Source organism: Papilio machaon, chromosome 7 (assembly GCF_912999745.1).
Source record: "Papilio machaon chromosome 7, ilPapMach1.1, whole genome shotgun sequence".
NCBI classification, from domain to species: domain Eukaryota; kingdom Metazoa; phylum Arthropoda; class Insecta; order Lepidoptera; family Papilionidae; genus Papilio; species Papilio machaon.
The window spans coordinates 3,497,678-3,520,186 of record NC_059992.1 but is presented as its reverse complement, the minus strand read 5'-3'; the positions used below and the strand labels follow the sequence as shown (position 1 = coordinate 3,520,186).

Here is a 22,509-nt window from a genome sequence, read left to right as displayed (position 1 = left end):
TTCTAAACGTTTACCAGGAACAAACAATTAATGTACAAAGTGATTTTTCTATTTTTGTCATTTTTCATCAGAATTAAGTAAAAAAAATATATAAGGTGTATTTAGGTCCGTAGATACCGAATCTGACTTAACCCGAAGACTGTCGCAATATCCATTGCGACATTATTCCAACTACCCATCGATTTACATTTAACAAACCTTATTGTAAAGGAAAGATTTCTGTGAATTTTTGCAGTAAATGTTAAAACAATCATTTAATTTTAGATACAGGTAGGTATATATGAGGATAAAACATACATTTTCATAAGAGAAGAGAAAAAAGAAGAACGGCGAAGACATTGAGCCCACGGACATCCGGAACATGAACTACGGATATAGGTATTTTTTACCCTTTTGATTTATTAGTAGGTTTAATCGCATAATTATTTAAATAAATTAAATTTTTACATCTGGATAATCATAAACATCTATTCCTAGAAATAAATCGCCAGTTCGTCATGCATATAAAAATGTATTAAGTTTTTTTTTTCATTTCTATAATACGTATATACGTATTATGTAGTCTGCAGTTAATAATTGACCGTGGAAAAGATCGCTCCATTTAAGTTTTTGCGTAAAATTGTTATTCGCAGCGGAATTAATGTCGCATAATCCTCTTGCAACGTCCATGTAACATGTAGGTACATATGGACTATTGTTGCTTGGAGGGGGAAATGTTGATGTGCGAGATTGTAGAGCAGCAAACGACCATATTATTTATTTGTATTTTTATTAATGAGTGCTGGTAAATTTTAAGTAGCTAAATTCAATATACTGTTTAAGAAGAAGTTTGACCTATATACAATTTGACCCTATTTATTAGACCGTTTCGTTTATCGCGTTAAAAGATATAACGATATCTACAACAAACAATATAAAGTGCTTACACGGAGATGTAGGGATGAGATACTATTATCATTTATGAGTGTTCGGAAGCGCCGCGTCGTATTGTCAGATCCATTAAGCTGGGAGAAGGGCGGGGCCTGTCTCGACACGCCCCTCGCCCGCCCACCCCGCACGCCGGGCTCCCACCCCGCCGGCCCGCGGCCCGGCGCACATCACTAACACGGCTTACCGGCAATCGCATCACGCGTACATCCCCATGCCCCGCAAGTAGCCGACGTCGGCACCGCGCAGGATACGCTGCGACTTACACACTAGTGACACAGTGCGATCGTGATGTATAGTTGTATTAACGTGACGCGTCCTACGTGACGGTTTGTGCGACGGGACCTCAACGTATTGTGGTACGTGACGGTGTGTGGCGGTAGGACGGTTGATCAGCGTGGCGCGCGAGGGTATGGGCGCGCAAGGCGCGTGGCCGCGCGAAGCGCCGGCGCTGCTGAGCACGGCGCTTCTGCTGGGCGGCGCTCTGCCGGAACGGCCTGCGGCTCCGCTCTTCACCATAGACAGCATTCTGGCGCCGCGACCGCCGCCCAACGTGCCCTCCGCCGTGCCGCCGTTGCAACTACACCACCTCGCGCATACGCCTTTCCACAGAGCACACGATCTTTTCGGTGAGTAGAAGAAAATCAACTACGGTTTAAAGACATAAAAATAAATTAATTAAACATGGCTATGTATATCTTGTAAGTGTAATTTGCATTTGTACTTAAAGTAATTTCGTAAAAATTAGTACGTATCCGTATTAGTAGATATCCAATACTGTAAATAAACTGATATGCAATACATATACGATAGTGTGCATTTGCTAGTGTAGGGATTTTTTGTGTAATTCATATTGGAATAATGTTTCAGTATACTTAAATCTCTGAGGAATATTGCATTTTTATAAAGCACTCATAAAATAAAGCGAAGCAGTTGTTAAGTCACTTACTAGCCCCTTCAAGTTATGTGAAATTAAGGAGTAAAGCTACAATAATTCGAATATAACTGAAAATTGTTTGGAAGATTTTACTTAACTCGCCCCTAAGTTATTTGCCGGAAAATTTTTATTCTTTCAGCAGAAATACTAGTTAATTTGCAAAAATAGGTTGCTATAAGAAAGAACGATTTTCAAGTCGACGAAGTAGCGATCGCTGGTTACTAAAAAATCCAACTTTTGCTACTGATTGAATCGTAATATCTCACAAACAGCGGCATCTTAGAAAAATGTACGGATTTTTATATATCCATAAACTTCTCGCGAAATTTTTTGACTCGCAAGGCCGAGTTGTGGAATGGTCTGTCCTCGCCGGTATTTCCAAACCAGTACGACAGGGTCCTTCAAGTCTTTGAGTCTTTCTTAAAGGCCGGCAATGCATCTGCAGTTCTTCTTGTGTTGCGGATGTCATTGGGCGTCGATGATCACCTTGGTGTTCCCGCCGCCGCTCGTTTGCCCCCTTCTCTTATGTGAAAAAAATCTTTATGACCAACAACCCGATTTAGTAATAGTAGCAGCGGACGACATCTAGTATACAATGTAATTTTAAATTTTAAGTTCTGCCTTTGTGTTAATAACATAATCTTTAACAAAAATAATAATTTCAAAAATGATGACTCTTTAATCGGAAGGTTTTAAATTCATATCATTGAAGACTCATATTGTAATAGGAATTTAACAACACATTAATAGCTGGGGTTGAGAATAAGTTTGCCAAAGAACTGTTTTGATCAGTTTTCGAATACAATGGCCATTCTTAAGGCACTTAATGAAGATAAAACGAAGTATACAAAAATTAACAAACGCAAACAAACATTTATCAAACGCTTCCCCCAATCGTCACGTTGACTCTTAAGGATACATTACTTTTCGGTGCTTATGTAAAATAACACTACTCTGTCAGCTACTCACTACTCCAAGACATTAAAAAAACAGGAGAACTAATTGATATTATAGTTCACATTGTGTTATACTAATTTGTCAGCCGCGTGCCCTAGTGCCCGGTGTATAGTGGCTTCGATCTTAATCGCATTATATCCGATTATGTACGAACAAGGCGACGCGACGACAAACGTCTAGCGCAGCTTTTGTTATTAAACTTATCATTGTTTTTAATTAATTTAAATAATACAACTTATGGCAATTTAAAAAAGGGTTTTACACTAATCAATATTTTTACATTTGAGGACTTCTTTCGAATGATGAAAATTAATTTAAAAAAAAAGGAACGTATGATTAGTAATCAATTTTATTATTTAACATCAATGATCAATTTTAAAATTATTCTACTGCCCGAGAAATATTTTTCTAACAAATAAAATATTTTTATGCGAAAAACTCTCATCGCTTACTTTTAATTTAATGGAAATTTTATACGAAAAATCCTTTTTTCTGCTCGCCCATATAAATCAAATCTGAATGACGGAAGACTGATGTGAAATGCTTCAAAACCTCTCAACCGAGAATAAATTCCATAGTTTCTTCTCGATTGACAGTTCTTTTAACTACGACGAATGTAAGTAACATTTAATTGGATAATTTGGATAATTTATCTTATTCCAGTTTTCTTGAAGATATTTAGTATCTGTATTTATCAAAGTTTAAAAAAAGACATATCCGAATATTTTATTTGCTATAGGCTCCCGGTCACATTTATTATTATACAAGGTGTTACCCGCGATTCTGTCCGCGCGGAATCGAAAAAAAAAAAACGTATTAGTAGCCTATGTCTTCTTTAAGACTATGTTCTACATCTATGCCGAATTTCATCACGATCCGTTTAACCATTCTGGAGATTCCTTCAAGCAAATATCCATCCATCCATCCATCTAATCTAAACGTTCGCATTTATAATAATAGTATGATAGTATGATTTAGGGGAAGCGATTGCTCTAGTTGGCTTACCCTAAGTAAAGTATTTGTACGATTTTTATTCTAATAAACAAATCAATATAGTGAAACAATAAAATTTCACTGGTTTCATATAAGGGTTTCAACTTCAATGTTATAAATGTTTAATAATGCGGCGACTGACTTACTTTACTTAAGAGCAGGGCCGGTGCGCCCCGGGCCATCCCTCGCGCTGCGCCTCTCCTCGCCTCGTCTTGCAGGGGTGAAGACAGGATTTATCTCAATTAAGTGTGTTTTCCTTTTTACCGAGGACAGTTTAAAGGTTGATAAAATCTGTAAGGATCCTTTTTGTTAAAAAAAACACGTTTAGTTTATTTTACTTAAAGTTACATTCTTTCAGCATTCTAAGTATATTATTAACTTTGGTGGTATTACATTTAGGTTTGAAATCCAACACTTACCCAAAAACGATTCTACTAAATTCTTTTGTATAGATATTATATCAAGGCCCACTTTGGGTCACCGCGTCACCCTAGTTAGTAAGTTTTAGATATTATATCTGTAACTAGATTTTTTTTCTATCTAAATCTATTACTATTTCTAGATGAAAGTCGATATATTTTAAATAATGGATTTTACGCTAAAACGCTAAAACTCCAATTCTTCCAATTATAACATTAGCTTTCCTTAGTGTTCAAATTCTCTTCACTACATTTTCACAAATTAACATTTCCGATGATAATGTTAATTAGTGTAATGGCCGCATTGGCAGTTATTCCCAAAGTGGTGTGTTTCATCTGGTTAGTGAGAAAAGGAGTTTTAGTCTTGGATGTTATTATACAAAAACTATTATAATTTACATCTTACAATAATAGTACGAGTAGTAGTAATCATTACGCAACTTTTGGCAATAGTAATAAGTATGGCAGATAATATCATTTATAAAAAATAAAAATAATGTGTAAGAGAAAAATCACCGATAGCTTGGTTTGAAAAAGAAAACTGTAAATTATCATACACATAAAAATGAAGTCAGATTACCATATGATAATGTTAAAACCATTTGCTGCTATTGTAAGTGAGTTTAGGTGAAAATTCGCTTAAATAAAAACATAGTATTCAAATCGATACGGCTTAGTCGGTCGAGAGCTTGGGCGAGCGCGGTCGTACGTTGTGCGGAAAGCTACAGTAGCGCCTTACCAATACGCCGCCGGCTTTAAAAGCTTTTATATTTCTTTCGGAAATAATACAATGTAATATCCCGGGGAAAGTATGCAAAAATATTCAATTTTTATTTGTAGCATTAATATTTCCATCGGATCGAAGCGAGGGTTGCTCGGGGCTCTAAGCTCGGATATTCGCGCTCCGCTTCTCCGAGCGAATGTTAATTCTAATACATGGTGACGTGTTCACGTCGCACCTTACTTTTATGCATTTTTAAGTCTTATTAAATTCATGTATTAAATCTCAGAAATGTTCATTACATTTTTTGGAAACAATATTGTTTTTTTCGTTTAAAAAACTTGTTCGGAATTACTTAGAATTTGTGGTGGTAATTTTGCAATAAATCAATATTTTTATCATTCTTGGTACAGTCGACCGGCAGACAAGCTTAGCACCGTTGCATCTTATGTCATGTAAGTATCCAGTCAGAAATATCTGATAATTAATTAGATAGTTAATAAACTATAGCGTTTCCATTTTCTGGCATTTGAGCGTTCGTTACAATTTGTACACGGGTGTTTTAATTTATGATTTAGCACGTGAAATTCTAACTTTAGAACTGAATTACACAATAAATAGGTATAATTTAAAGACGGAGTATGTTTTAAAATTTTTTTGTTTAAAAAAAAGAAATTAACATAAAATATAGCAACTTAGGTGTAAACCTTATGAGATTACGTAATTTTTATATTCAAACTTTAATTGAATTAATTAAACAATAAAAGATGTTATTTTGCAAACATTTTTATTATAGCAAATATTGAAGAATAATCCAATACACAGCGACTGAAGTCGTCACTTTTTTAATTTATTACCAATACAATTTTACAATAAAACTACTGTGGTTTATTTAGCTTTAATTATATGTAAAGCTTAGTTTAAAGTTAGCACTTTTAAATACTATAACCGATTAAAAGTATTTTATATTATATAGGTTTTCTTAAATAATAGGCTTACCTTAAAAGTTGGCTTTTCGGAAGTCATCCGATAACACTACAAATATTACTTAAAAACTTACTTGTGACTACTATTATAAATGTGAAAGTTTAAATGAATGGATGGACATTTGTATCTTCAGAACAGCTAAACGGATCCCGGTGAAATTTTGTATAGATGTAGAAAATAGTCTGGAAGAACGCATGGGCTGCTAAATAATTTTCTAATTCCGCGCGGGTGAAGTTTCTGAGATAAATTCAAAAAATAAATAGATACTCGTATTTTGTTCATTGCAGCTTTAGTAAAATTCAAATCATTTTTTAATTGTATAAGTATTTTCCCGGTTCGAATTTACTTGAAGAGTTAACTTTTGTTAATATTATAATGTTTTTGCACAGGGGTGAGCAGCGTGGGCGGCGGCGGCGCGGGGTACGCGGGCTTATACGGCGGCTACGCTGCGGCTGCGCTTGCGGGTTTGGCAGGCCCGCCGCCAAAGCGCAAACGGCGCCACCGCACCATCTTCACGGAAGAGCAGCTCGAACAGCTCGAGAGTACTTTCGACAAGACGCACTACCCAGACGTCGTGCTGCGAGAACAACTCGCGCTGCGCGTCGACCTCAAAGAGGAGCGAGTGGAGGTAAGATCCTTGTTGTATACCGAATATTGCATATCATTACACAACTATACGGTCCAAGGTAAATTCTGTTATGTCCATTTATTATGTAGGTTTGCGTTTATTTACGGTATCACATCTAAAGGGGCCAGACGAAATGTTGAAGATTGGTAACAATAACAATAGATAGTTGTGTAATGCAGTTAGTTGATATTTGTTTTTATTTGAAACTATTTAAAACCATCAACCTAGTTGCTTAATTGTAAGACGACGTGGAGTTAAGTCCGTTGCATGGTGCAAGGCAATTTTTCTGTATAGTGTCTAATATTGCGAACAAAGCAACTGTATGGCCGTGTAACAGCCGTTTTTCTACCAAAAAATTATTATTTGCTAGAATTATTTATTTAATAACTATTTATTTAAATATCCAAGGATTAACTTAAATGTTAAATATCATTAACACGTTTTAGTGATGTCAAGATAAAGTAAAACAAGTTTTTGATTAAACTTATCAACTTAGTGTTTTATTGGATTCTGAATTAATAATGTCGGGTACAGGCAGCGGCGGCCTCGTAGCAGTAGATAGTATATGTGATTAGGTTGACCGGGCGGAAAGTTTAGAAGTGGTGAAGGGCCGTGTGTCAACAACTCTGACACGACGTCGCCGTCGCCCCGGACCATGCTGTGGGTGGCCGACACACAAAAAAACTATTACAGTAAGGCGGTTTAGGTAACAAGCAAATAAAGACTTTCTATTTTTACGTTTTTATCCCTTTTTAAATATATGAGATTATGTTATTTCTTAAAATTTTTTGACATGATTATACATTTAATATAATTAAAAGAAAAAAGACTTTTTAAAATCAAGCTATTATTATGTTCTTTTTAATAAAAAGAATTAATAATTAAAATAGAAAAACTCCTCGTCAAGATGATTCAGACGAGCCTAAGCTCAATGATGTTGTGTTGGTTCATTGGGAAGTTCCTATGGCCACCTCCCAGCTCCATCATCAGATCAGCACCATTTACACACGTATGCAAACCGGGGAATGGATCAAACTTAATTAGCAGACAAACATCGGGACAGGTAAAACTATTAAGTAGAACCCTTAATACATATCTACGTATGTAGTCAGGACAACAGACGTAGATATGTATATGCACCATTTAAAAATGTCTATGAAATAAATACATAGGTAGTACATAAGTTTTACAACTTTTTTCAGATATTCTTGTTGCTAAGAACCGTTAGGTGCTAGAATGAAGATCATGATTATTGAAAGACAAACACACCGGTCATTCGGATCGACTTTCAAATTACGGCTCTAGAAACTTATAAATAGTTGAAGATATTTGTGAAGCGCTCTATTGATAGAATTTGGGATGTCGAGTAGGTGGTTGTTTGCGGGCTACCGGTGTTTAGTGGCGGAGTGTGTGCGGTGCACTCCAGCGCACCGAGCCACCCAGGCGATGGGCGCACGATGCCTTACATGCGTTTAAACACACGGCTTTCTTTACCTGGCCCACATTGCGCAAATTTAGATCATTTTTCGATTGTCATTTCGTAACATAAAAGTAGAAGTTATTTAGTAAAAGGTTGAAAAAAAATGTAAATCTCAAGGTATAAAGAACTGCATTTACTGCATGCAGAGTATCCATAAACAATTAAATCTATGGTACATGTGTTATTTGTGAATGTAGTAAATGTTCTTGAGCCATGGCAGGATTTTGTCAAATTTATGTAACTTTAGAAACAGCAAGTTTCCGCTCTCTGGCGGCTTTGAACGAACATACATTTAAATTGTTTGTATACTTTTGATTACAAAAAATCATAGTTGCGAAACAACTTACAGGATATGGATCCTTATGTGTTGAACTAATTTCTTCTTTCTTTTCTTCTTTCTCTCCATAAAAATCAATCGTATTTAAAGTACTTATATTATGTATTCATTTTTTTATGTAACCATCATTTTTATAAAACTGTATAATGTGCTGTTTGTCGAAAACGTAATTAATTATCCAATAAAATATTCGTACCTCAAACGCAATAATTTTTAAATCCTCAGTATAATGGTACAAATAAAACGATAAACGCCTGCCAATTTACTGGCAGCAGTGGGTCTTCCGACAAAACGCGACGGCGACATGTGAAATTTACTAAGTGTAAAGTTTTTATTAAAGAAACCCTAAGAGCGAGCAAACCGCGCCGAGCTCTCGGCCGACTAGAGTTTTACCTAAGGGCGAATAAAAAGGGCCTCTGCGAAAATTAATCTGAGTTAATTAAATTTGATTTATTTATACCGCCCGAGCCGGGGGAGCGATAAAAGCACAACAATGGAGCTAATGAGGGTCACTTGTACGGCTTTCACTCGGATAACGGAGTTTTTCCGATTTGTGTAACTTGTAGCCCGTGTAATCAATAAACGATATTCTTAGCGAAGCTCTATAAAGTTTTGCGATTAAAAAAATTTGAGAGACTTTGTTTTAAACGACTTTCCGATTTTTACATTTACTTAATCGGAATTTTCGTTGGTTTGTTATACCGTTCTTTTACAAAGTTTGGATTGGATACTTATCCTCTACAACGGGCAAATCATAGGCAATCATTGAGTATTCGTGTTTTCATTATATAACATTAATGAAACACTTTATAAGTCTGGTTAAGTCAGATATGAAAAGGAACTTAGTAATTAATAATGTTGCATGCTTTTACTGTATGAAAAAAATATGCAACTAAACCACCAAATAGGACGAAGTCAAGTAAAAAAACTTTTATTTTACTATTCTATATTTTTTATAAAAAAAAAACAAAACTGTTTTAATATCAAGTGTCCTACTCGACTACTTTGAGCCAAACGTTATCAAGGCCATTAAAACTGGCCGACTACACTGGGCAGGACATATAGACAGGATGAGCGATTGCAGATTGCCCAAGCGTCTATTAGAAAGCCAACCAGAGCGACGTAGATAACGGAGGAGGCCGAAATTAAAATGGCTGAATGATGTCGAACAAGATCTCAAAAATATTGGTGTCAAGGGCTGGAAACAAAATAGACCGACAAGGAGAAAATACTGGACCAGGTCTAAGCCTACCCGCGGCTGTAGTGCCTCTGATGATGATGATATTATCCATTTAAATTTGAGGCTTTTGTACGCTGGGTTTACATGAAAATACTGTAGCATAAACGCTTGCTGTAAACATGCAACACACACACACTCAATTCTACCGTAGCCCCTGCTATTTGCGCAGCGGCAATTGGAAATTGCATTATTAAAAGGCTTTTGTTTAAGCATCACAACACTTGCCAAAAATCGAGGTAACGTGAACAATAAAAACCTTTGTTTTCGAATACGCTTCATTTGTTTCAATGTACAACTTTTATTCGTATTTTGGGAAATTAATTGGAACTACTGTAAGCATTGTTACTACAATATTAACGAACAGGTCAATGATAAAAATTGAATGTGAGATATGAATATTACGTTATACATATGTACTTCGGTTTCAATAAGTAAGCATAATAAGTATAGTGGCCTAACATTAATAGATTTACTACATTTATTTTAAAGCCAAAGACAAAATGAGTAATGTTTCATGTTTTGTACAAAGTTGTTAAAAATTACAAAATTTAAACAGATGAACATCAGTCTTGTTTTGAACATTTGATTTCATTATTCTCAATGATTTAATTTATTTGTTACTTTTGTACTGGTTTTGTACCTAGTGTTTACTTTATCTTTCTATTCTTCGTCCGTGGATTTATATGTTTTATTATATCAAAAGCCGAAATACAAAGGCAAGTTTTTAAGCAGTAAATAAAACCGTTAAACGATCAATCGAAGGAAATAAATTTATACTATTTCTAAAAAAAAGTCCCTCCGTAACATTAAATAATTACATTAAAACATATTGTGCCTACTAAATGCTAAAAATAATTTTCATAATCTGAACTTAGTAATTTTAGCAATATAGTTTACTAGCTATCACCCGCGACTCCGTCCGTGCAGAATTAAAAAAATACTTAATAAGTAGCAGTAGCCTATGTGTTCTTCCAGACCATGTTCTACATCTGTACCAAATTTAATCAAGATCCGTTGAGACGTTCCGAAGATACCTTCAAACAAACATCCATCCATCCATCTAAACTTTCGCATTTATAAAATTAGTAAGATGTTAACGTGTTAATGTTGAGTAAAACAGAAACATTCCTCAGAATGTTTTATTTCGAAGCAAGTGGTGAAGTTACGGAATACTTAACTGTGTGTAAAGGCGAGTAATATTTAGAATACTCGTAACTGGTAGTAAGTATTAGTATTTAGACACGAGTAGATCACTTGGCTGTAGGAACGAAAAGATAACAGACATTATTGTTGCTTTCGTCTTTGTTAATTGCAAATTTAAAACATGTTTTCTTCGTTAAATATAATTAAGTATTTCTACGTGACTTTGTTATGGTTTAATTATGAATGTAATAAGAAGTATCACCTCGAGGACCGCGCGACGCGAGTGGGCCAGATTTAATCAGACAACGCTCGTAATAAAGATCAACATTGAGATGGCGGCGGTCGCCCGAGGCCCCCGACAAGTCAAGATTATATGTCCTTTTAATAATTAATTTGCAAAGAGTTGGAGCGTCTACCTCGTAACCCGAACAATTGTCTTTTTATTTGCGAACGATGCTCTTTTTTGACATTGTTGGCACAGTATTAATTTACCTCATTAAGCATTTAGAGGAGAACAGATAGAGGGTGGTTTCTAATATTTAGACTATATATAATATGAAATTCTTTCTTACTGATATAATTTTACACATTTTTATAAATTCGAAAAAAACCTTTCCGGTCTTTGCCACATTTTTACTGAGACTAATATTGCAACACGACCGCCATACACATCATTCACCCTTTGAGTCGTTTCCGCAGCACTAGTGCCACGGCGGAACTCGTACTCGTAAATAATGCGATATTTTAAGTTTTCCATTTTGTAAAATGAGTGACGCAAACAGAAAAAAACAGAAGAAAAAAAACAAATGAATGACGGTCATCGAACCACAAATACATGAGTCTATAGCTGTACAAATTTGAATTTGGAATTCCTTACCAAAGAGGAGAAATTCGTGATTAACGTGGCCAGTACGAAAAATGCCAATTTCATATGTAAGGACCTAATATTTCCTCTAAAGTTATACATATCTGTCTATTGATAGAAACTTCTTTATACACCTGTAAAAATGTTCATCTTTAGTGTAGCGTTACATGGCTATGTAACACCATGTACCTACTGTATTGACTTGGAGTCAACACATGTTTTAGGTTAGAAGGGCCTCTAATAAAATTTATTAGTATTTTGATAAAATCCAATTCATACAAAAAACATACAATTTAAATTACCCTACAACGGTGTATATCCTTTACATTTTATTAATATTTATGTCGAGTGCAGTTATGACTGAAGTTAATTTGATAACTCTATAAAGAGCGATCCGGCGATGCGGACGGGGCACAATGACAAAGTACATGCCCCGGACTGCTAACAAGACCGAGTGGGCGGGGCGCTCCGCCCAGCGAGCAGTGAGCTTCCTCTTCGCACTGCAACCCCCCTGCCTTCCCACTGCCTCTGCCCCTACCCCTCTCGAGCTTAGGGTTCTTTCACATTGACATCGAACGAGTGAATGCAATATAAAGGGAAAGCTCGTATTCTCCTATGTAAGGGTTATTTGATGATAAATTACATTCGAATCGATGTGAAGGTTTCGATATATTGATTTGTCTTTCTGCCTTCGCTTGTGAAAGTATACATATTGGTTTTGGTTATGAAATATGATATAATGTCCAGGTTACGAAATCAGAATTTTGAAAAGTTAAATTAGAAAATTAAAAAAAGCATGAAATTATGAAAGAAAAGACGAAAAATATTCGAGAGACTTTGGAAAAAAATCTTGAAATCTTCGTTCTTTTTGGTACCTGAGTACCTCTATTCACTGTATTTACAAATAAAATTGTAAGTATCGGAACATTATACACCTTCTCTAATAAATTGCATTGTTGTTATACAAAGGAAGCAGAACTAAAATTATAGTCGTAATACGAAACACCGGTGTGACATCCAATCGTTATATTTAAAGAGATATGGGATGTGTTAGTAAGTAATAAAGCAGCGCCATTTTGTCAGTGTTCCGCGCAGGGTGCGGATGTCGTTGTCGGGAGGCGACGCCTAGAGACCAGCGAACCGGCATTAAGTGATCAAAGACTTCGCTCCAGTCCCGTTTCACGGCTCGTGCGCTTCTTTCATTATTTTAATTAAATCAACCATCCATATAACAATCCGCCTTCGTATTTATCCTTTCATAAATACATAGCTCACCTTTGCTCTAATTATAAACATGGGGTTTGAATGTTTAATGACATTTAAATATGGAATGGAAAATATGTTTAGGAATAAACTGGATAAGTTATAAGTTGTAACAGTTTAATTATAAAACTCGTATTTGTCTATTTAAAAGACTATTATATTGCTTTTCTATAATAGCGTTTAGCAGAACTTTAAAAATTATAAAGGACTAGCTGTCGCCCGTGACTCTGTACGCGCGGCATTAAAACAACTTGATAAGTAGCCTATGTGATCTTTCAAACTATGATCTACGGCTGTGCCGAATTTCATCAATATCCGTTCAGCTGTTCCGGAGATACCTTCAAAGAAACATCCATCCATCCATCCATTCATCCATCCATCCATCCATTCATCTAAACTTTCGCGTTTATAATATTATAGGACATTTTAATTAACGTTGATATTATAGGACATTGACGTCTGTGTGCAGAAACAATCGAACAGAGAAGTGTGTGATGAGCTGCAAACATTTTTAGTACATGAAATCATCCTGCTGTGAAAACAATGACAAATGTCATGACGTAATTTTTTGAATAATGTGGAATAATGTGATATGAATGTTAACAAGTCGTCATTTATTTATATTATAATAATACAGACTACATTTTTAAAATGAAAAATTCAAAAATAAATGTGTACATACTAAATTAATCAATGAAAGTGTGGCAGCTGAGCGCTTGACAAGCAATACTTTATGTTATATAAACCGCTGTTAATTATTGACTGCCCCAGTAGGAGTATAACTGAACGCATGAATAATTTAATTAACATAACGATAAATCCAATAATGATTTATTAGTTATAGCGGTTAATAATATGAGTGAATATTGCTTTCAATGCAATTCAGGTGGTAATGTATTCTAGCGGTGGCCTATTGGTAGAAATGCGAACATCATTCATAATCAAAGAATTTGTTAATTATTTATTTATTTAAAATTAAAAATAGCTTTATGCGCTTCTTATCATTAACTTATACTATGTCTAATTTCACATTCTCTCGTTCCTGCAATTTCTTTTCAAAAGTACAAAGTTTTCGCTTCATGTACATATTAATACAGACTAACAGATTCTGTCCGAGCTTTTTATAAAATAAGATAAAGCCTATGTGTTATTCCAGACTATGTTCTACATATACCTTCTACTATATCTATACCTTATACAAACATCCATCTATCCATCCATCCATCCATACATAAAAACAATCGTATTTATAATATTAGTTAGAAGTAAGATTATACTCGCGGTCCAACTATGAACACAAAAATAGTCAGGATATAAAAGCTCAGAAGACTTCTGTTGTGTTCTCAATATTTACGTGTTAGCGATGATTTTCTTAAAGTTATAATTGTATACATTTATGAATTAATTTTATATTAACCCATTCTAATTATAGATAAAGCAATATACCATTCGTGGCCACATCGGTCCCCGAGTGGAGTGAAGTATCACTCTATTATTTATAGACGCGTTCGATACGCAATACAAATTATTGTTTTCAAAGTATAACGTTTAGGGGAATAGACTGTTTGCGGAGCGACCCTCGGGGGCGCCCTACGACGAGGAACGGCTTAACTAATTTGGCGCTTATCGTAAGCACAGTAAGACTTATTTCTTTATGACACACAAACCAGATGTTACCATTAAGAAGCGAAAAGCAATCGAGGTACGTACTATTATAGCAATCTTTTGACAATTGAATTTGAATTTGGGTGAGGCATTGTGAGCAGATAGGACGTTATGCGAGCGCGAGGCTATGGGTGTTTGCGTGCGGTAATTGATACGAACTGACAGACACCGGGGGGTTACTTTTTCAGCCTCCGCTTGAAGAGGAGTAATGTTTTGACATTTAGCGAAAAGCGATGGGTGTGATTTGAAGAGCCCTTTGTGGAATTATACTCGCGAATGGCATCTTTAATATTGACTAATGCATTTCGTCGCTAATGGGCACTGAATCAGGACAGGTGTGTGAGCTTTGACACAGCTTAAGTGTTACATTTAAAAATAGACGCGTACTTAATTATTTTTAAAGTGTTGATGTTATTAAAATCATCATTATTTAAGGAATAATTCCTTTGTCGTTCATAAAAGCTAAAATGTCTCTGAGCTTTTAAAAACTATACCATCTAATAAAATGTTAGTTTAATAGATACTTAGTTAAATATAATTATATAAAATAAACACTTCCAAGGTTTTAGTTTAGTACAGTAGAGTTTATGTTTATAAATAATCAAAAATCTTTTTAATGACAATTCTATTTCGACTTCCTTCGTTTTAATCATGTACATGTGCGGAAAGATAAGCTTAGAAAATTAACGCTTAGCAAAATAAAATAAATTGAGATGGTAGTAACTAAGGCGGATCAGACGGTCCATTAATAAATCAGTTCGCTAAAACCGTAATTGTAATCTCAAACAAGGCCTGGGGGTGCGGTGTTTGGTGTAACAACATTATTACAATAAGTTGGGAGCTGCCGCCCGCCGCCTGCCGCCCGCCGCCGCGCCCGCCCTGCACGCCGTGTCAGTTCACACGCTCCACGCTTGCCCCTTACGTATCAGATTTCCATACCGAAGTATACATCATTACAACCTTCCGGAAAAATTGGATCAATATTAGGTCCTTACATATGAAATTGGCGTTTTGTATGGGAGGAACAAAAAGTCGAATATTTTTTAATACAATATATTTAATTAATCAAAGTATGAAACATTATTTTCTATGCACTTTTGCCATCTCGTAGGTAGTTCATTGATCCCTTTACTAAAAAAACCAGTCGGACGGGAATCAATAAAATCTTTGAAGGCGATTTGGACTGCCCCATCGGAGTTGAATTTTTTCCCTTGCAAGAAGTTATCCAAATTTCGAAAAAAATGGTAATCTGTTGGAGCAAGGTCCGGGGAGTACGGAGGATGTCTTAGACTTTCCAATTGAAGCTCTTCTAATTTAGTAGCCGTCTGTTGCGCAGTGTGTGGTCTAGCGTTGTCGTGAAGCAGCAGTGGCGTGGAGCGATTGACCAGCCTAGGTTGTTTAGCCGCTAGCTTTTCCATCATGGTTTGCAATTGCTGACAATAGACATCAGCCGTAATAGTCTGGCCAGATTTGAGAAAACTGTAATGAACAATACCGGCACTAGTCCACCAAACGCTTACAAGTAACTTTTTTGGGGTTAATTTTCGCTTGGGGCAGGATTTGGCTGACTGGCCAGGATCCAACCATTGCGCTGAGCGCTTCCGATTATCGTAAAGAACCCATTTTTCATCACAGGTAATGATTCGGTTTAAAATACCTTCATTATTGTGCCGGTTTAGTAATGTAACGCAACAGTCGACGCGCGTTTGCCGGTTTGCTTCAGTCAATTCGTGAGGTACCCACCTTTCAAGCTTTTTAATCTTCCCAATTTGCTTCAAGTGAATTAAAACAGTTTTATCACTAACATCGCAGCCTGCAGCTAACTCGGACGTGGTTTGCGATGGATCCGCTTCCACAATAGCCTTCAACTCTTCATTATCAACTTGAGTCTCAGGCCGTCCACGGGGCTTGTTCTGCAGATCGAAATTTCCAGAACGAAAACGTTGGAACCAAAAACGAACTGTGTTTTCTTTTGCAACACGACCGCCATACACATCATTCACCCTTCGAGTCGTTTCCGCAGCACTAGTGCCACGGCGCAACTCGTACTCGTAAATAATGCGATATTTTAAGTTTTCCATTTTGTAAAATGAGTGACGCAAACAGAAAAAAACAGAAGAAAAAAAACAAATGAATGACGGTCATCGAACCACAAATACATGAGTCTATAGCTGTACAAATTTGAATTTGGAATTCCTTACCAAAGAGGAGAAATTCGTGATTAAAGTGGCCAGTACGAAAAACGCCAATTTCATATGTAAGGACCTAATATAAAATTCGGATTTTTGCGAACGTTGCATAAAACATGTTTATCGTAAGGAGATGTTTTAAAAGAGTTGTTATTGTTTTTATGAGTTATTTTTGCGAACTACGAACGTGTATTTTGGCAACAAAAATTGCAAATACATTGATTTAAGTAATGATCGTGAAAATTTAATTAATTAAGTTATTTAATACTGGTTAGGCTACATTGTCAACCTACCTACATACCCTTTGAATAATTTATTATTGTAACTATTAGGTTTATATAGCTGTCAAACAAACATTCGTAATATTTTGCATCAGTTTATTAAATTTCCATATTCCCAATCTGTTTTAAAAGCAATCAAGTTTCTTATTCTCATCGCATCCGTTATCATCTCATAACTTGTTATACTAAAGGACATTTAAAGATGGTACGATTGTGCCGTGTAATATTTGTTGTGGTGTGGAGGCAAAACATGTTAGGTGAGTGGTGTAGGCTGCAGGCGTCGAGGCGTGGTGCAGTTGCCGCGGGCGCGAGTCCTCCCTCCATCAGCTGTTGTCTTCCCACATCCGACGACTGCCTCCAACTGGAGGGGCGAAATCGCTCCTTAATTACATATCATGTTGTCCTATTTGCGCTCTCCTCAAACCTCATATACTCCTATAATCCGATGTTCCTCACTCAGAGTTTTTTCATCACCAATACCGGACCTTTACTTAATTTGGAATGAGAAATGTGCACTAAGGGACTGATTAAATGAAGATTTTACGTCTCGGACTGCAGTAGTTAATATTCAAAGTTTATATAGAAATAAGGTTATGAATCCGTATATTCTGTGTTTTTTATTGTGAGAATTTTGAGAAAAACCTTTTTTTTTTTTTTTGAGAAAAACCTAAGCTAACTAAATTCGACCACTACTTTACCACAACTTTTAAATAAAGTAGCGATATGTGAAAAAATATCTAAGCATATTTACTGCAGTTATGTTACTTCTCGATCTTTTATCTGTTTAGTAGTAGACTAAAGATTGGCGTAAAGGGATAATAATTGCTTTATGTAATCGTCTTAAAGAGAACTTAGTACTAAGTATCGATTTAATCTCGTAAGTTCCAAAGCAGTGGAGAAACGGGACGTACATCAAATTTACACTACAGTTTAAGCTTTTTAATGAGTTAACGTTTGACTTTAGTACCTATTGCGCTCTAGGGTATTATAAATGCATGAAATAGGAACGCTACAGCCGACGGTTTCTATAGAATTTGGGAGTTCCTTATACCATGAATTTAAAACAATAGAGTATTGGATATATTGAAACACTTGTATATTATAGATTTTGAAATTTAGATCCTACTGGAGTGTATATTTGTTAGTGTTATTAACATAACATGTTATATCAGGATTTTAATTTGAAAATTTGATAATAGATATTACGATATCGAGGACATTCCGAACCTGGACATTGTTTGTTTCAAGCCTTTTTGCCATTGCTTGCCATTTTGCAATCATAATTTTAGTAGGTCTATTAAACACTGAATCCATATCTGGAGTTAATAAAAATATAAATGCGTCGGGTTTAAATTCTGTTGTAGTACTGCCATTATTAGAATTTCTTCATTTTGTATATTAATAGTGTGTAGAATAAATCAGTAATGCAAATAGGTTATTGTAAAACTCAATGAAATATAATTGTTAATAATAACAAAAGAGTTGTACCAAAAGCCAATCTACGGCGCACAAAAGAGTGCACTAATCTCCTCATTCCAATGGCGACAAATGAATGCGGGAGGAATACGCTGAGAAGTGAGAAGTCGCCCTTCAGTCTGTCGGTGGCAGCGACCATATTTCCCGCTCGAGTGGCCGTAAATAGTCAGCCGTTGTGCGAAAAGCCCTACTCCCGTTCGCCGAAAGTTAATAGGGCCTTTGTTAAGCGACCGCCGACTCTTGTAATGCAATTAACACCAACAATACCGGTATCGCTAACGAATTAATTTTAACTCCCGCGATACAATAAAAATTCATAAGGCGGAACAGTTTTACTTAACATTTGCAACGAGAAGGATGCACGTTTGTTATGTTTTTTCTTAAGTTTCTTAGCAGTTCTGCTTGAAGGAATATTGTTGTGAATACATTCTACGAAACTATTTCGTTGATGTCGTTTGTATGGGATAATAATAATAACTCTTAGTATGTTAGTTTGAGTACAAAAAGATTGAAATTTATTAAATGTTTAGAATTACCATTACCATACCATACAATTCCCTAATACAATAATATCATATTATTTATGTACAAAGCATTCCCTGTTAAACAATCAATACCTTGTCTATTTCAATTATAATATATCTTTTTCGGCATCAGGCATCAGCAGGTCTACAAGTTGATTGTGACACCTGTCGGAATGTATGGAACTGAATTTTGGGCCACCAAAGTTTCGGATGAAAGAAGATTGCATGTGTCTGAGATGCGTATGTCAAGATGGATGTGTGGTATGATATGAAGGGATAAACTTAAGAACCTTTATATTAGACGAAGTTTGAAAGTAACGCCATATGCGGAGAAATTGAGAAACAAAAGGTTAGCGTGATATGGACATTTTATGCGTAGAGATGATGGTCATATAAATAAGAAAGTAATGAGCTTTAATGAGCATGGCTACAAAGGTGGAAGACCTAAGAAAGTATAGATGGATTATGAGAAAGAGGATATGCATAAAAAGGGAGTGAATTCAGATACGACAGCTGATAGAGATGCATAGAAGGGTAGTACATAATGTGCCGACCCTCCCTAGAGACAAGGGCAGGTTTATGAGTTCTGGAATAAAGCTGTATGTCACTAGTGACACTCATTAAACTGTCTTAATATTAAAATAATTATGTCATTTTCTGTACACTAAAGAAATATTCATGAATGATTCTTTGTGAATTAGGAAAGGCAGCGGCAAGCGGCCGCGCTAGACACAAAGGCGACCACCCGCGGCTTGGGAACATCCCTGTCACTACTTGTGCACACCAAGTCGAGTGGAAACCTCCAACCAGACACATCTACCACCATTCATACAATTTTTTTCTCTTTAAACATGAAAGCCATTCTAGTAGTATGATACACAACAAATGTAACATCTTTTTTCAATTTTAGTAGATCGGTAGCGGTCATCGCAAACAACAATTGGGCCGATCGATTGTCCGCATAACAACCTCTGTAATACCTTTGTGCTTATATCGGTGCCTTCAATGACACAATAAACTTACGTTTTCAATATCCAAAATCTTTAGAAATATGCTACCAATATAGAAACTTACATTCAAGCGATTTAGTTAATCAATTTTAATGCTGTAGTAATTTTCTGAATACGAAATTTAATGTTTATACATGTGTATTTGATTATTTTTATTTTTATTATTAAATAAGGAGTAAATAAGATTTTCTTAGTATTTGTTCTAAATACACTTTTTGTTTTGTGTTGTTGTTGTGATAACTGCTGAAGTGGATTACGTTTTCCTTTATACAAATTTCAAATACTCATAATTGGATTAAAAAATATTTTCGATCTAAATTTAGAATGTAATTTAACTAAGCTTTTTATTTCAGGTGTGGTTTAAGAACCGGCGGGCGAAATGGAGGAAACAGAAACGGGAGGAGCAGGAGAGATTGCGGAAGATGCAGGAGGAGCGGGCTTGCGGTAGAACGCCACTCCTGCCGCGGCCGCCGCCCGCACGCTCTCCGCACTCGCCGCACTCTCCGCACACGCCCGGCGCCCAGTCACAGCCCGGCAGGAGTTACTCCGACGACTCTGACTCCGAAGTAGAGGTAGCTTAAGCAATATACTGTCAGAAAAAGTGATATAGACGTGTAGAACTTGTAGTGAAGTGACAGTGCTATACAAAACAGCGAACACTGATTACCTTAACCCTTTGAAAGTTCTTGTAAAGCAATGCTTATAAATATTATATTATTATTAGAAATGCAAAAATAACTATAATTAAGTATACATAAAGTAGTGTTTATTTCGTAGTCGATTATTTTTAATAATGTATTTATATTGATATTAAGTTGTAATTATAATTATTGCTGTAGGTATAGTAAAGCGTATTATAATAGTGATTTTAAAATGATGTATTTGTTTTGAGGAAATGGAGAGGGATAGAATTGAAATATTGAAGTTTTTCAAGTGTCGATCGAAATTATCGGAAAAAGTGAGACCGGTTTATTTTTTTCTTACTTAAACTTAAATACAAAAACATTGTTTCTTTCGTTTATTTCATTTTTATCTAAAATAATGAAGGCGGCTAAAAATTGAATAAAAACTCTGTTAATAAATGAACTTGTTTCATCTTTTTTAGTTGAAATACAATATTATGAATGTGAAATATGTGTTTCCGTTGTTTAAACCTATATAACGAAAAAATACCTAAGTTAAAATAATATTTTACCTAGATTAAACTGTAACAACTCTATAAAATGAGTCGAAATAATCATCGAACATTACATAAGGAAACGCTAAACAGAGTCTATATTAAAAATAGTAACATTTTGTGCGGTGAATACTTTTCATTGCATTATTAATTGCGTAAATAATTTTTTTAGGCATTTCATTAATACATAATTATTTGTATTAACCCAATTATGTAAAGTACAATTTAATTAATAAATTTCAGCTAGTTTACCGATGGTTATTATTAACGAAATTAATTTATCATTATGTACTTGGTATTCAGCTGTGAATTATTTCGTTTATATTTAAGTTATATTACTTTGTATAAATGTTATACGTAGAATTTTTACAATAGAAATTAATTCAATGAAATAATTTTATTCAAGTATGTAATCAAAATAAATATACTAACTTACATATTTACTTGAAACTTTACTTGATCTTCATTTTCCCGCTTAAAAAAACATTTCCTTTTTGCAAACTTCTACATGTAAAGCAGCCGTTGTAAGTTAATTGACTAAGCTTATCTATTGTTAGAATTTAATTGTTCAAAATAAAAGAATAGGTTTGCGGAAAGAAAGTGACAATAGTGTTGATGTTACAAGAAACCTAAATATAACAATTTTAGTAGATTTAAATATATTCTTTGTTACTCGTATCCATAAGAGACAGAACATGTTTATTATTGTAGAAAAAAAATCGTCTTTTACACACTATTATGAACGGCATATGAAAACCTATGATCACTTAAATACTATTTCAAATCAATCTGCAATATTTAATAATTAATACTTCAATGCTAGATTAACCGTGCAATATCAGGCTATGGATATGGTAACTTGCCTTCTGCATACAAATGAAGTGGGATATCCAAAGGCAGGCGGCTGGCCTTGTGCATGCCATTATTGTTATATCATTAACTATGTCATCTGCACCGAAATAATACATACTATAATACTAAGCAGCGCATTGTCCATTCAGACTACATCTAATGTGTAACAATTTGCAGCCACGTCACTGTTTATACAATTAATTTAAAATGGATGAATAAATGAATCTCAATTCTAGTTGATAATGCGCAACAAATTATTACCTATCTATATATTATATAATTACATAAAAATAAATCAAAGACGATTACTAGTAGTAAATGATATTATTAATCTTTATTTTTTCTTTTTTTAAAGCTCTGTAAGCTTTACGTAAATAAGCTTCGCCCACTTTTCCTAAGTACCTAACTGTCCTATAAGTTATATAGAAATCTTTTAAG

At 35.1% G+C, this 22,509-nt stretch overlaps 1 protein-coding gene across 1 annotated transcript; it reads left to right on the top strand.

Annotated features, from left to right (window-relative positions):
* The first annotated feature begins 1,337 nt into the window (after positions 1–1,337).
* LOC106714106 (homeobox protein goosecoid-like) lies at positions 1,338–20,655 on the top strand. Its single transcript, XM_014507049.2, has 3 exons — positions 1,338–1,556; positions 6,331–6,569; positions 20,396–20,655. Exons 1-3 carry the CDS (start codon positions 1,340–1,342, stop codon positions 20,621–20,623), a joined length of 684 nt encoding a protein of 227 aa, XP_014362535.1. The 5' UTR covers positions 1,338–1,339; the 3' UTR covers positions 20,624–20,655.
* Positions 20,656–22,509: the final 1,854 nt, after the last annotated feature.

Coding starts and splice junctions, on each gene's coding strand:
- LOC106714106 (XM_014507049.2), top strand. CDS start 1,340: ATGGGCGCGCAAGGCGCGTGGCCGCGCGAAGCGCCGGCGCTGCTGAGC. Junction 1,557..6,330: donor CAGAGCACACGATCTTTTCG/GTGAGTAGAAGA, acceptor GTTTTTGCACAG/GGGTGAGCAGCGTGGGCGGC. Junction 6,570..20,395: donor TCAAAGAGGAGCGAGTGGAG/GTAAGATCCTTG, acceptor TTTTTATTTCAG/GTGTGGTTTAAGAACCGGCG.